Genomic DNA, 15,371 nt, shown 5'->3' on the forward strand with positions numbered 1-15,371 from the left:
TTGATTTAATGGACATAGCTATATTAAGATCAATGAAAGAAATACACTGCAGAAGGTTTAATGGACATAGCTATATTAAGATCAATGAAAGAAATACACTGCAGAAGGTCAATAAAACCCCAAAAGTCAGAAGTCTGATAAAACAAATGAACACAGTAAGTAGGATAGTTTAGAATAGGATAGTAGGACTATCCATAGAGATCCATGCAATACAACAGAAGTAAACAGGATATATTACTGTGCAGCTAAACTAATAACTGATAAAGTTCTACCACAAGAACACGGGGTAGTGAGGGAAAGGAAGGGGAGAAATTGAATACTATCATGGAAGCATCGAATAGAGAAAAATATAAAGTAATTAAGACAAGAAGCGTCATTGGTAAAAGACTATAGAGAAGGGAATAGATCAACAAAAATACTAAGAGATGTGATAAAAGCAATGCACAATATTAGAACAGACCAGGATCTATAACTCAATATCACAAATAAACTAAAAATTTCAGCACAAGTGGAAAAAAGTACAGTTGTGTACCTACCATAAATGGAGATGTTCGAGTGTATTCACTGTTGCAGTCATTACACTTGGGTTATCCTGCTGGCAGGCGACCCGCAGTTGGCCCGAGTTCCAAAGTCTTGGTCCGGCGTCGGTTGCTGTCACCTCTTCCCTGACGTCAGTGCACCAGGGGTATAAAAGCTGCAACTGACGCCATTTTCTTCAGTTTTTCTTGCCCCAGATGTTAGGTGCCCCCAGATAGGAAGGCTGAAAAGATAAAAAATATGCCAAACAATCATGCATATATTACTATAAACATTTCCTTCATCTACAAGCAAATACACTACATAGGTTGTATAGAGTTGAGAAGTACAGAATAGTCCCAGCAAAGAGGGGGATGGAGGCTGGATAACCTGGACTGCAACAGTGAATACACTCGAACATCTACATTTATGGTAGGTACACAACTGTACTATGTTCATCGTGTTTCACTGTTGCAGTCATTACACTTGGGTAGAATCCCAAAGCTGAGGTTGGGTGGCTGGGTCTAGATTGGATTTGGCAAGGCTAACAAACCCTGCAGAACTGCAGTGGCAAAGCCTGCTCTGGATTTGGAGTAGAGAGGTAGGTGGTAGTGCTTGGTAAAAGTGTGCACTGAGCTCCAGGTTGCAGCTTCTAATATGTCTTTGGGTGGTACCCCTCTGAGGAAAGCTGCTGAAGTGGCTGCTGCTCTTGTAGAATGAGGCCTAATGCCCTTAGGCACAGATTTGCCATGTTGTGCATAACAGAAGCGGATGCAGTGTCCTATCCATTTGGAGATTGTTTGCTTTGTAATAGGCTTTCCTTGTGATCCTGCAGCATAAGCTACAAACAGTTGCTCAGTTTTTCTGAAAGCTTTTGTTTTGTCCAGGTAAAATCGTAGCTGCCTGTGTATATCCAAAGCGTGCAGAAGTCTTTCCCCTTTATTCTGGGGATTTGGGTAAAAAGTAGGTAAATGAATGGTTTGGTTTAAGGCCACATTGGAGACCACTTTTGGCATGAATGTTGGGTTTGTCCTAAGAGAAACCCTGTCCTGATGAAAAATGAGGAAAGGTTCCAGAGCCATCAATGCCTGTAACTCTGAGACTCTTCTTCCTGAAGTTATTGCTAGGAGCAGAGCAGTTTTCCTTGACAAGAATTTTAGATCAGCTGTGCTGGCTGGTTCAAATGGAGGCAGTGTTAGTTTTTCAAAAACAAAGTTGAGGTCCAAAGTAGGTACTGGTGCTCTCCTAGGGGGTCTTATATTCTTTACCCCTCTGAGGTACTGTCATGGTAGAGGATGTGAAAAAAATAGGAGGATCCGTATTGTAATGAGCTGAAATTTATTTATTTATTTATTTATTTATTTCAGTTTGATTACCGGGGAAGTCCACTGGGCCAAGTGGTGCCCATTTTCAGTGGAGGCCCGGGGAGAAAAGCTCCACAAGCAATACAATGAAACAACATTACATAAAGTTAATGGTAAAATACAAGAGTAAGATTCATACAGTCAGGAAATACAATTACATAAAATGTGCATAAAGAGCAAGCATAATAAACAAGTAATACAATGAAACTAAATTCACACAGTCAGGAAAAAAAAAAAGACTGAACAAACTTGGAGTCAAGAGAAAGTCAGATGAGTCAGGTTAAGCTTGGGGGGGTAGAGAGGAGTAGGAATATGGAGATATGGCAGAGGCATGAATTTTAGTAGATGAAAGAGACAGGCCTTTGTCCAACATCTCAGTCAGGTATTGCAAAATCTGAGGTATATTAGGGACCAGTGGGTCGAGCCCTTGTGCCTGGTTCCAAGCACAGAATCTCTTCCATTTTTCTGCATAAGATTTCCTAGTGCTGGGCCTCCTGGCTTCCAAAATTACATCCATAACAGCTTTAGAGAGAGGTGCAGTCTGAGTGGCTACATTATCTGCCATGCTGCCAGGTTTAAGGTTCTGAGTTGACTGTGCAGAATCTGATTGTTTTGCTGTGTCAGAAGATGAGGGATTTGAGGTAGAGGCCAAAGTGGGCCTTGGGACAAAGTTTTTAGGATTGGGTACCAGTGCTGGCATGGCCAGTCTGGTGCAATCAGTATCATTTGTGGCCTCTCCTGTCTGACTTTTAGAAGCACCTTGGTGAGAAGAGGCATTGGAGGGAAGGCATACACTGTCAGGTTTTTCCAGCTGAATGATAGAGCATCCACTTTCCATGCTTGAGAGTGATAAGTCCATGTGCAAAATTTCTGTATTTGGCAATTGTGAGGGGAGGCAAAAAAGATCTATGTCTGGGTGTCCCCATTTCCCTGTTATCATGTTGAACACTTGTGGATTTAGCTTCCATTCATGAGGATCCATGAGATTTCTGCTTAGTTCGTCTGCCAGTGTATTTTTTGTTCCTGGCAGGAATTGTGCTGGCAGATGCACCTGGCAGGTCAGTGCTGTGTTCCACAAAGTTATGTCTTGTCTGCCTAGGGGGTAGGAATGTGTGCCCCCTTGCTTGTTTATGTACCACATAACTGTGGTATTGTCCGTCTTTATTAGTAGTTGTCCTGGATGTATTAGGTCCTTGAAGGCTGTCAGGGCATTCTGTACAGCTAGCATCTCTTTTTGATTGATGTGAAGATGCATTTGCTCCTTGGGCCACGTGCCCTAAATACATTTTCCTGCCATATGTGCTCCCCAGGCATAATCCGATGCATCCGTTGTTATTGTCTGCCTGGCTGTAGATAAGGTGAAAGGCTGTCCCTTGTTGTGGTGACAGGCCTGGGACCACCATCGAAACTCCTGTAGTAGGCAGGGAATCAAGGCTATGATTGTCTCTAGGCTGTGACAATGCTGAGTCCAAACACTTTTTAGATACCATTGTAGTTTCCTCATATGCAGTTTTGCATATGGAATTAGCAGAATGCAGGATGCCATGAAACCCAGGGCCTGCAGAATTTTTCTTGCAGGGAGCTGGGTCTTTGTTGCCATCATTTGAAAGTAATGAGTCAGTTGCCTTTGTTTGTCTGGCGTGAGATAAGCCATCTGGGCAGTTGTATTTAAGCTTGCACCCAGGACTATTATCTCATGAGAGGGCACTAGTTTTGATTTCTTTTCGTTTACTGTGTACCCTAGGCAAATTAGCAATCTTTTTACAAATGCCAGGTGCTTTAGAAGAATGTCCTTGCTCTCTGCTTGAATAAGGCAGTCGTCTAAGTAGGGATAAATTTGAATTCCTTTTTGTCTGCAAAATGCAATTACTGGTGCCAGGCATTTTGTAAAGACCCTGGGCGCAGTAGATAAGCCAAAGGGCAGTGCAGAGAATTGATAATGCATTGCGCCTGCTATAAATCTGAGGTATCTTCTGCACGACTGTCTGATTGGGACATGCAGGTATGCCTCCTTGAGATCCAAAGTAACTAGCCAAGCCTCCTTGGCCAGCATGGGCAGAAGTTGTTGAAGTGTTAACATTTTGAATTTTGGAACATCCAGGAAAGTATTCAGGATTGACAGGTCCAGTATTGGTCTCCAGGCTTTGTCTTTTCTGGGTTCTAAGAAAAGTCTTGAGTAAAATCCTTGTCCCTGTTCTTCTTGTGGAACTTTTTGAATAGCTCCCATATCCATAAGAGCAGCAATCTGTTTTTGTGCCTCTGCCCATTGGTTTTGTGGCAGGTTTGGCATACCCTTTGGTTTTGGAAGCGTGTGGAAGTGGAACCTGTACCCCTGAGAAACTATATTCAGCACCCATTGGTCTTGGGTGATCATATGCCAATTTTTTTAGAAAAGTGCTAGCTTTCACCCTAGGGGTGCTGTCAACTGGTAAAAGCTTGGCATTTGCAGAGGGAAGTCATTGTGACTGTTTCCTGTAAGGTTGTGACTTGTCTTCTCCTCCTTTGGGGGCTGAAACACCCCATTGTTTAGGTCTGTAGGAGCCTTGGGGCTGAGATCTGCCTCTTGGGCGTCTCTATCTGCCTCTTTGTGGGTTGTCTGACACTGGAAAGGACCAATTTTTTTAAGGCCAGTTTCTGCTAAATCTAGGTGGTTGAACCTGTAAGAAATCTTTCACCGTTTGCATTGACTTTGCTTTATCCTCCATTTTCTTCAACACCTCTTCTGCCTTAACACCAAAGTATCATGCTGTAGTGGAGCATCCAATAATTTTACTTTAACATGGTCAGGTAAACTGTGTTCTTTCAACCAAGCATGTCTTCGAATTACTGAGCCTGTAACTGTGGCTCTACAAGAAGCCTCTAATGAATCAAAACAACATTGCAGAGTATGCTTTCCCACTTGTTCAATTGCATGCAATAATTCCTGCATTTCTTTACTGTCAGGACTTTCCATATTTGTAACCATTTTCTGCTTTAACAATGACATGAGATACTGTTGATATTTAAGCATGTGAAACTGACAGTTTAAAGCTCTTACAGCTAAAGTAGTAGAAGAGTAAACTCCCCCCCCCCCCATCTGTCCAGAGCTCTGGAATACATTTTTGGAAGTGGAAGCTTTAACCCCCTTAGGACCCTGAGAAATTGTTTCTGGGTCTGCAGCAGGGTTTTTATAAAGAAATTTATGGGAGTCAGGGACCCTGTAGTGCCTGTCTGGCTTTACTGGAGCAGGGGGCAAAGAATCTGGAGACAGACTGGATTCAGAAAAAAACATCATCGACAATATCAAGCACAAGAGGGATAGCTAGGGGCCTGTGCTGAGGCAATAAAAGGAAATCTCTGAGCCTTTTCTTGGATTCTGAGTAATCTGGGCTCTCCCAATGGAAATGCTCCCTCATGGTGTGCAGGGTTTCCCCAAAAGAATAATCCTCAGGCGGAGAGGCTGAAGGAATGGACTCTTCAGCATCAGAGTCCTCATAGGGAGGGAGGGAGAGAATAGCCCTGATCAGAAGAAGAATCAGAGGAAATGGAAACCTGATCAGAGGAATCATAATCAGTGTGTCTTGCCTAGGGCCTTTTGTCAGGAGGGGGGTGGGAGCCCCTGATTAAAGTAATAAGGTCTTCGGCCATTTTAAGCATCTGTTTCTTTGGCATGGATGACTGTTCTGGAGAATGTTGCCCTTGTTTCCTTGTCTTTAATGGTGTTTTTGACTTTGCCTTTGCTGCTGTAGTAGCCTTAATTGTAAGCTGTGAAGGTCTGAAAACACCCTCAGAGGCCGGTGCCTGCTCAGCGGCTCCGGACCCATCTGAGGGTATAGTTTCCGTAGGCCCAATACCTTGAGTTTCCACAGGCCTCGGTGTCTCCACGTGGCTGTTGGTTAGGGCCTGTGGCTCTGAGGTAGCGGGTGTCAGGGGCTGCAAAAGTGCCTCACTGAGAACCGCTGAACCGGCGACTGGCCTAGAAGAGGCTTCGTCGTCGGTTTTGGACCTCAGATGCCTGTCTTTTTCTTTGTCTTTGCATTTTTACACATTCCAGTCATCGGTTGTTCCAACGGCATTATATAATTAAATCTTCGTCCGAAATAATGTAAAGCAAAATCAAACCGACGTTTAATAGTGCATTTATTGAATCCAGCACAAAACCAACAACTAGTAACGTCGTGGTCAGGGCCTAGGCAAGGATGTAAGAGTGAAAGTTCTAATGAGGTATTTGCTTCCCACAAGAAACACATTTATTAACTTTTACTGACATCGGTCTGGAGCAAGTAAAAGTTTCCCCAATGGGGTACTTAGCTTTATTGAAGACTTCGGTTCTGAAATTCAATTTTGAAAATCTCAGGAGTCGGCCAACCGGCACTTGCGAACTGCTTTTGCTTCGGGCACCGTGCGGCAAGAAAGACTGGAGAAAATGGCGTTGGTTGCAGCTTTTATACCCCTGGCGCACTGACGTCAGGGAAGAGGTGACAGCAACCAACGCCAGACCAAGACTTTGGAACTCGGGCCGACTGCGGGTCGCCTGCCAGCAGGATAACCCAAGTGTAATGACTGCAACAGTGAAACACGATGAACATCTTAGAAGATACGCAGATAAATATAAAGTAAAAGTACAAAATAATTTATTGAAGACCCAAAAACATTTTATAGAGAATTGGGAAACAAGGTAAAAGTAACTGAAAGACCACCAAAAAAAAGAACTAGATGCATTTTGGAGAAGTATCTATGAAGATCCTGTGGAACACAACAAAGATGCTAAATGGATAAAAGTAGTAAAAGAAAGAAAAAGAAGTTTAAAAGGTACAGGAAATGAAATGGGATGAAGTAACAACCAGGGAATTAAGAAAAACCTCCAACTGTAAAACCCCAGGCCCAGATGCAGTACCTAACTTTTGGTTAAAAGTATTAGCATTTTCCACAAAGACTTAGTCATGAGTAAGAACTATTTATATGTGCACAAAGGTTTAGTAGCTGAATTTTAAAATAAAATCTTTGCAAAAATTACAGAACTCACAACAGTCAAGTACAAACTAAAAAAATGCAGTACTTTAGCACATAAAATTCAGATGCATATCTTGACATTCACATACTTTCTGAGCTGTGTACACAGTCTGTCAAAGAAATTATATTCATTTTCAAGCAAACAGGCATTTTTCCCTTTCAATTGTTGCTTATGTAACAGATAATGCACATTTAGCCACACACAGAAACCTGCTTTTCCCAAGAGTTCCAGTTTTGGTCATACAAGTTTCTCCAATTTCCATGTAAGCTCAACTTCACCTAATCCAGGTAGCTTACTGTAACAACAAGTCTTAAAATACACTAGTGTCTTCCTAACACAAATGCTCTAACAATTGCTTATGAAGAATCTGATGCTATCACAAAAGGGGTTGCTGGGCTAATCAGCACCTCCCTATCTGTCCATTCCATTTCTGTGTACCTGATCTACCCAATTTCCACTGGTGGGATGTTTTTCTTCAATCCATGTTTTGATGAATAACACTTGAACACGAATGCTGTAAACATGTAACCACAAATATTATCTTGATGGACTAAAACAGCATGCATTCAACAAAGCCATGAACTGCTGTCCTAACTGCAAATTCCAAACAGGCAATCAAAAAATTGCAAACACACACTGGCATCCTACAAGAATAGTATAATCCTCAACAAAAGAAATGTACAATTCTGTACAAGAACTGGGAAATCAGAGTCTGGAAAACTTGCCTATAAAGACATGCACATGCATCACTGTAATGTAACAGATCATACGTGCAAATTACTGTTAAACCACAAACGCACTGTACACAATATGATTCAAAAATAACTAGTTAAAATATCTTTATGCTACAATTACAAAGGCATTCTCAATTCCGCTTACCTAATACTGATGTGGGAGAAGTGCTGAGGCCATCAGTGCTGGGACCTTGCTCTGGCTCTGCAAACAAAAAAAAAGGTATTGACATGTTTCTCAGGTTCACATATTGTACCATCCTAACATAAATAATTATTATGAAAACTTGATGCTTGGGTGGTTCAATGATATAGTTCCCTAAAGTAATCTAGCTGCCCACTTCTTAACTCCCAAATGTTCCACATGATGGCACAACTATATTGGTATGCTCGGTTACCATCACTGCCTTCTCCCCATTGCCTTAAATGCACCATCTTCTGCTTCAGTCCTCAGTGCACATCTTAATAAACAACTAGACAGACTAAAAGCAATAGTAATGAAAGTAAAACAGCAGAAGCCAGACTGAGACACAGAAAATAAGAGGCCACATTACTAGGTATTCCAAAATACTTTTCATCATTCATAACTGGGAGTACACCACATACTTTGGATTCTAGAGATGCTGCTACTCTAATGACTTAGGAAACGGCATCATGCAAGAGGCAACCTACACTGCCTCATTACCTGAAAACACTGACTCTTTAAACTACTCCACTTCAGTTGTTTCAGAGACATTAAACTGGGCTACACCTGACCGACTACAAAAATAAGACGAGCAGAGTCAGGCACAGGATTGTGGCTAGGTATGGTGCATATAGAACTGGAGTAGAAAAGATACAGCTGCCGGTTATGGACATAAGACATCAACGGGGACCAAGCAAAGTGTCAAAGGAGTAAGTCTACCAGAGTGGTAGTGGGTAAAAAGAACAAGAAAAATAAATATGAAGCTTCGTCTTCTTCTTTCGGCTTTTCCAGGTTGGGGGTTGCCACAGCGGATCACCTGTCCGCTCATGAGTGGCAGTGGAGTTTTACAGTGTCGAGTTGCCAGCCCGACGCCCAACCTTCCACTGAAGGCACACACATGCACACACACACACCTAGGGCAAATTTAGAGTATCCAATCCACCTACAGCATGTCTTTGAGATGTGGGAGGAAATCGGAGCACCCAGAGGAAACCCACATGACCGCAGGAAGGACATGCAGACTGCGCACAGAAAGCACCTCAGCCGAGGATTGAACCGGAGAACCTCTTGCTGTGAGGCGGCAACATGAACCGCTGCACCACCGTGGCCTCCCTAAAAATAAATATGAAGCAATAAGCCAAAAAAATATATTAGCTTGTGCAAGTGGTGAATGGGGGATAAAACCTTGACTATGACTCAAGTAACCCCAATTTAAGCTGTAACAAAGCTGCTTGACAGTGCAAGGTGGTCGATGGGTGCACCTATTCTAGGAGGGATACACAGTGGTTCCCACCCAGCTCGTGTTACTACTCGAATGAGAGCGCCACAGCTAGAAGGTGGAGATCTAGTGCAGGAAAGATTTGGGTGTGATCACCCAAACAAATGACAGTAGCCCTTGTCAGCACTTGTGGAGCAGCACACCTGCATCAACACAGCAGCCAGGCAACCCTTGCAGTAACATAAGTGGTCACATCACAACCAAGGGGAGGAATTAAGCCACAAAATAAAGATGGTCTCCTTGACAGAGTGATGACGAAATACAAAATATGTTCATGGCTGCCAGTCTGCCTGCCCTCATCATACACAGAATTCACTTACTGAGGGGAGAACTGCTGGTCAGCAGACAGGGGCAAAACAATACAAAAAAATTGAAAGAGGATACCCCCAAAATGTCATAATATGAACTATGGGCTGTATATAAAATACTTCATGACTGCTGCTTAGTCTACAGATGCCCCACATTTCATTAGAGTAAGTGTTGTTTATGAGCCCATCAATCAAGTCTGTGCATATCTATAGCATGACAACAGAATCAATATCACCAGATGTTACATGTCACAAACAAGTCAGCCAATCTAGCATCTGTTCTTCTACAATAGGAGGAATGATTTCACAGTAGGAGAGAACTGTAAACCAAAGCTGTGGGCTGAGTAAAAGTAATCACTCCTTGCCTAATTTTAACTGAAGAAAGTCCACTTTTAAGGAGGGGTCATTTGACCAGACAAGATTTTAAATGTTCCTCACCACCACTGGCATGCTCTCTCTGTAGACCATCATATAACGTGTTCTTTTGCCCAGCAGCCATCCAAGAATACCCCTATAGCACCTTTCCAACAATCCCCACACAGTAGGTAGCCCCCCCCCAACCCTGTTAGGGGAAGGGTCAAACATTTGTAAATTCCAAGACACAGAGTGACAACTCAACAGGGCCTGGTAGAAGACTAGAGAACACAATAACCCCTTGATGGTTGACCAGGATCACAAGAAAAACTGAGGTCCCACAATGGAACAGGGTTTGTAAGCCACTCTAAGAAAGCACCCCTAAGAAAAGCCTTGCAAACTTTCATGGATGTGGAATTAAATCTTTAGTGAAAATACAGCTGCCAAATCTACTCACAGTCAAAAAAGCTAGAACCTTTGATGAAGATGTTAACCAAAACCTGAAGAACAGCTAGAAATGAAGATGTGAAAGAATCTACCTTTGTTGAGTGACAGAAAAATGTATCCACTTTTCCTTGTATATCTGGGCTGACTTCAGGATGTGGTCCAATTTAGGTGGGTATACAGGGTCCCTGGCCATCAAAGGAATTGCAGAAATCACGCAGCTAACTTGAGGGAATGGATATACAGGTAAAGCTAGCCAGGCAAATGGGAAAGGAGACCTGGGTGAGAATCTAGATATTGATGGACAATAGCATCCCAGGGTGCCTGACCCTGTGGAGGGGATAAAGGAATATTTGTTGCATTTTGTGATGGTCAGGGATGCAAACAGGTTGCAGCAAGGCTTCCTTCAAATCCAGAATACCTTCCACGCCATAATCAGACTTGGGGACCACTCTGAGGGCATCACAAGGCATCTTGCTGCGTCTGTCTACTAACAAGCTGGTTTGACAAAGGATGTGCATTGCTAGCAGAAAGTGATAACTGACTGACCATTCCCATAGCCTGTTAACACAGGGAAACGCACTGCCTCCCCCCAAACATGTATGGACCAGAGATTTCTGCACCTCACAAAAGCAATCTCAGTGGACCAGCTAAGTTCATATCCAATGAGGGCAACAAAATCTTAGACTTGGTTCTTACCAATATGGGATAGCTCCATGCCCCTCCAGTTGCAACACACTTCCTAGTCAAACTAGACCATAATGCAATCATATTCACCATACAAATGAAGTCGCAAGCATGCTCCATTATTCAGAGAATATATCAAGGCAAATCTATTAAATTCAAGTGCTTACATTGCAAAATTCAACTTTCACCTTCGCCCTGAGGACCCTGCTAGAAATGCGGAATCTCTCTCTACCAATTTATATAAATATGTAACAAATGCATAGAAGCATCTGTCCTATGAAATGCATACAACTAAAAGTTTAAGAATAACCATTTAATGCAACCCTAACAAACAAGCTCTACATTAAAAGGAAAAAAGCTCACTGCACGTAAAAACAAATTAATTCTGCAAATGCCAAAGACACTCTTACTAAAGCTAACAGAGAACTTCAGACCCAGATTAAATCAACCAAAGATATATACAAGGCAAAAATAGCTGCCCAGGCAAAAAAAAAAAGTCACAAAGCCTTTTTTAGCTATGTCAGAAACCTCAGAAATAATGTTCAAAATTGTACTGAGCCAACTATAAATCACATACTTCTAACCCTGAAGACAAAGCCAATCTGCTACCAGATAAACTTACTTCTAACTTTACCAGAGCAACAGATGAGGGAAAACTGTTCATACAGTATACCTGGACCTTGCAAAGGCATTAGTCAGTATCCCTCATTCAAGCATAGTTAATAAATTTCTCCAGCCAAGTATAAATCCCTATACATACACGCACCACATTTTCTAGACGTTACTTTGCTAAGGCATTAAACACCATCCCACACTCGGGCACCATATAGATAGTTTCCCAGCTAAATGTACTCATTAGACAGTAAACTGGCTCACAAACAGAATTCAAGAAATTAGGATGGATGAATCTACCTCCAGAAAAAGACCTGTCACTTACTGAGTAGCCTAGGGTTCAGTTTGGGTCACTTTGTTGGCATCTACTTCTCAGAGATAAAGGAAGAAACTGCGGGCTTATGGCTGACAAAGCTTGTTGACGACTGTAAACATGGTGCCATCATTAACTCTCCAGAAGACAAAACCTTCAGGAAGGTCAGTCAAAAAACAAATAGCTGGTGTCAAAACCATAATCTGAAAATAAATGCCAAAAAGTGCCTAAGTGTATCTTTTGGCAAACAATATGTCCCCTACTATTAGACTGACAACACTATCCTGTAAATTAAGCCAGTACTGAGGGACCTTGGAACATATGCAGACAATAAAACTGTCATCTGACCATCACATCAACTATTGTTAGGAAGTCTTTCTTAATAGTACAGCCACATCTAGGGAGGGGGGATAATTCTACTAAACACTACACTCATTAGACCAATCACTGATTACAATGCCTCATTCGGCATGTACCTGTCCAAGCACCAGACTCATTTCAAGCGACCACAATGTTTCACACACAAAAAAAACAAAATGTACTTAGACTGCCTGAAAGCCCTGCCCCTCTTCTCAGTATCATACAGACTACCATGGAAGATCTCCGCCTCACATACAGAACCTCTACTAAACCCATACATTCAGACCTTCTACAAATCCTTAAATCCAACAGTGGTAGAAACACCCAATTGGCACCTCAACCTTTACTGCAATTTAAACAGAATATGCTGGAAGGGCAGATACGTCTCACAGAAAATATTGCATTTCTGGAACCACCTTCCTCTCCATGTGAAGTGAAGTACATCTCTCTATTCAAGAGTAACCTGGATGCATGGCGAGGGAACCACAAGTTCACCTCTGGTTTGGCACCCTTGGTTCTTTATAGGCAGGGGCATAATGTAAAACACCTGCTCCAGAGTTATTTATATTTACTATACAAAGTGTTTTCACATCATGCTAAAGGATCATCTCACCCGGGGTTGTGCAAAATGTCTGCAAAATACATGCAAGTTTGGTACTAAACTACTACAGCTAGAAACTCAGTGGGAATGCATAGCTAGGCTGCTAAAGGTCCTCACAGATCAGTAGCCTAGTAAGTACCTATGAACCTAAAAGGAACTGCTCTCATCTACAAAATGTTTATGTACACGGAGGCCTTTTGCTCATTCAGTGTCATTTGGACTGCCTGCTACAAACAAGGTTGTACCACCTCAAAGCTGATGCATCTGTAGTGACGGACACTGTAGGGAGGGGAGGAGTGGGGTGAAAATGTATCCTTTCTCTTGGCTAGGAAGGTAAACCCACCAAACACCACACGTTTGAGGGCCACATTACTTGAGTCACATAGTCAAATAAATGAGACCACCAAACGCTTAAGCATAAACTGTGAGACCCTCATGTGGAGCTTCACAAAGGGAACCAAATGAATAGCAGTTGCCATGAGACCCAAGGCCTCAAGTACTAATGCTGCCAATGGTCTGGGATCCTGCAGCAGTACTATAGGAATGAAATGTGCTATGCCTGGAGAGAGGCATACTTGTTTCTGAATTTTGTCTAGCTGGCAGCCTATGAATACTGTGCTTGCTAAAGCTCCAACTCAAACTTTGCAGTGTTCAAAGACATTCTGGAGGGCAGAAAACATTATAGTAGCCCCTTGCTCAAGCCAGTGACTTCTTTGTGGGGGAAAATAGGAGCCAATCATCCAGATACAGGAAAACACTGATCCTATGCCACCTCAAGTAAGCTGGCACAACTGACATGAAACTGCTGAACATACTGGGAGCTGTGGTGAGATCAAATGAAAGGAAACTGAATAGTTAATAGCTCCCACCCTAAGATGCAGAATTCCCTGCACGTCCTGGCAATTTGTGTGTGCAAGCAGTCATCTTGGAGATCCAAAGAACACATTCAGTCTCCCTGTTGACGGCATGGAAGATAAGACTGCACTGTTAACATTCAGAATTTTTCTGCATGTATAAACTGAAGCCATTTACACCCAGAATTGGCCTCAGGTCCTTCGTTTTTATGGGGAATACAGAAAATCAGGAATAATCTCTGTCCATCTTCTTGTCTGGTGGGACCTCTTGGATGGCTCTTTCTGTGAGGAGGTTGACGACGTCTCATTTGGCTGCCTTGGTCTGATCGGGGTGGGAAATCTGGGAGAGGAAGTGAGACTGGTTGTGAACCAGGACACAAACAGGATTGTAAAGCCTCTAGAAATTATTTCCCTGATCAGGCTTGTCCTGTCTGATGACCATCTGTGATATTAGACAAAAAGGTTTAATCCCCACCTGCTTCCAAAAGTGATTAGGCATGTCCCTCAGAGATGCTGTGACTAGTTCCCAAGGGGAAGGCTACAAAATTCCTCATTCTGCAGGCTGCTTTTTTCTGCAGGGCAGCATCCATTCAGAGAAACTCCCATGATTGGGAATTCCTGTCCAAAGACTACTGAAAGGATAGTTGTTGGGATTTGTGAAAGCACAAGTTTTTAGCACTTCTCATTCCTACCAAAGACATGCTGAGAAGCAAAAACTTCACCCCAACAGTTCCATTTTGCATTCATTTGCTCTTGAGCAAGGTTTCATTCATATGGGAGCCTGAAAGAGAACACCATTAAATGGAGCTTTGATTAATAACTTACATTTTCTGCAAATCCACAGTCTAAATGCTTATAAAAAGAACACTGCCAGATTACCTAGATCTGTGGCAGCCTTTTGATACAAAGCCCTGTTAGAATGACAACCCCAAATCTCCCAAATGACAAGTGTTTCAAATGGAAACAATGTATATGGTGTCCTGCTGGTGTCAAACAACCTGATCAGCTGCACTGACACCGTCTGAAACCTGAAAGCCCGTCTCACACAACCATTGACCCCAAAGTTGTCATCATCAAGTCAGCTGCATCAAATTAAACTGATGTCAAGCACAACAGCACTGACTATGTTGTGTACTTATCGTAACAGACCTCTATTCTCTCTTCCATCCATCTCAACCTGTGAATATACTGGATCCAAGCCCGCCACCTTCAGAATCTTCCATCTTCGAGCTCTGCCTCCTCTATCCATAATGCACTTTTCTAACAGCATCTCCTCAGATCTAGTTTTCCTTATTCTAGATACAAAACACTTAGGAAAATCCTAGGCCTCAGAAAACAAATAAGAGAAGCAAGAAAAAGGGCAACGGCATTATATGGGCTTCCCAAAGCAGCACTGCAAGGGGAAGGTAGGAGGAAATGGACGAAAGAAGACAACATGGCTCTATCATTATAATAAGTACATAGCTTTCATATCCAAAGTTGTCTTTTCCATCCACCTCAACCCGTGAGTTTGAGTCCCCAACCAGTAACAACCCAGGGTTGTTTCAGAAGAGAGTATTCCACAGAATGGTGGAGCCAAAAGGAAGCTTTCTCTCTCTAGACTGTTTATAAAGTCTGCAATGGTGCACAAGTGTGTACGTGTTGACACAGGAAGCAGCTGCATAAATGTCATCTGTGGAGGCCCATGAAAAAAAGAACAAAACAGAAGTAGCAACTGCCCTAGTGGAATGAGCTTTAGGTTTGCTAGGTAAGGAAATTCTCTTTAGAGAAC

At 42.5% G+C, this 15,371-nt stretch overlaps 1 protein-coding gene across 4 annotated transcripts in view; it reads right to left on the minus strand.

The window, feature by feature from the left end:
• The window catches only part of ARFGAP2 (ADP ribosylation factor GTPase activating protein 2), a 722,347-nt gene that overhangs the window by 429,282 nt on the left and 277,694 nt on the right, over positions 1 to 15,371 (minus strand). For all 4 annotated transcript variants that reach the window (XM_044082689.1, XM_044082691.1, XM_044082688.1 and 1 more), the window contains exon 7: positions 7,753 to 7,809. In XM_044082689.1, the coding sequence (XP_043938624.1) occupies positions 7,753 to 7,809 (57 nt within the window). The remainder of the gene's footprint in view (positions 1 to 7,752; positions 7,810 to 15,371) is intronic.

This window comes from Protopterus annectens, chromosome 9.part0, assembly GCF_019279795.1.
Source record: "Protopterus annectens isolate FY-2018-M chromosome 9.part0, PAN1.0, whole genome shotgun sequence".
In the NCBI taxonomy this organism is placed as follows: domain Eukaryota; kingdom Metazoa; phylum Chordata; order Ceratodontiformes; family Protopteridae; genus Protopterus; species Protopterus annectens.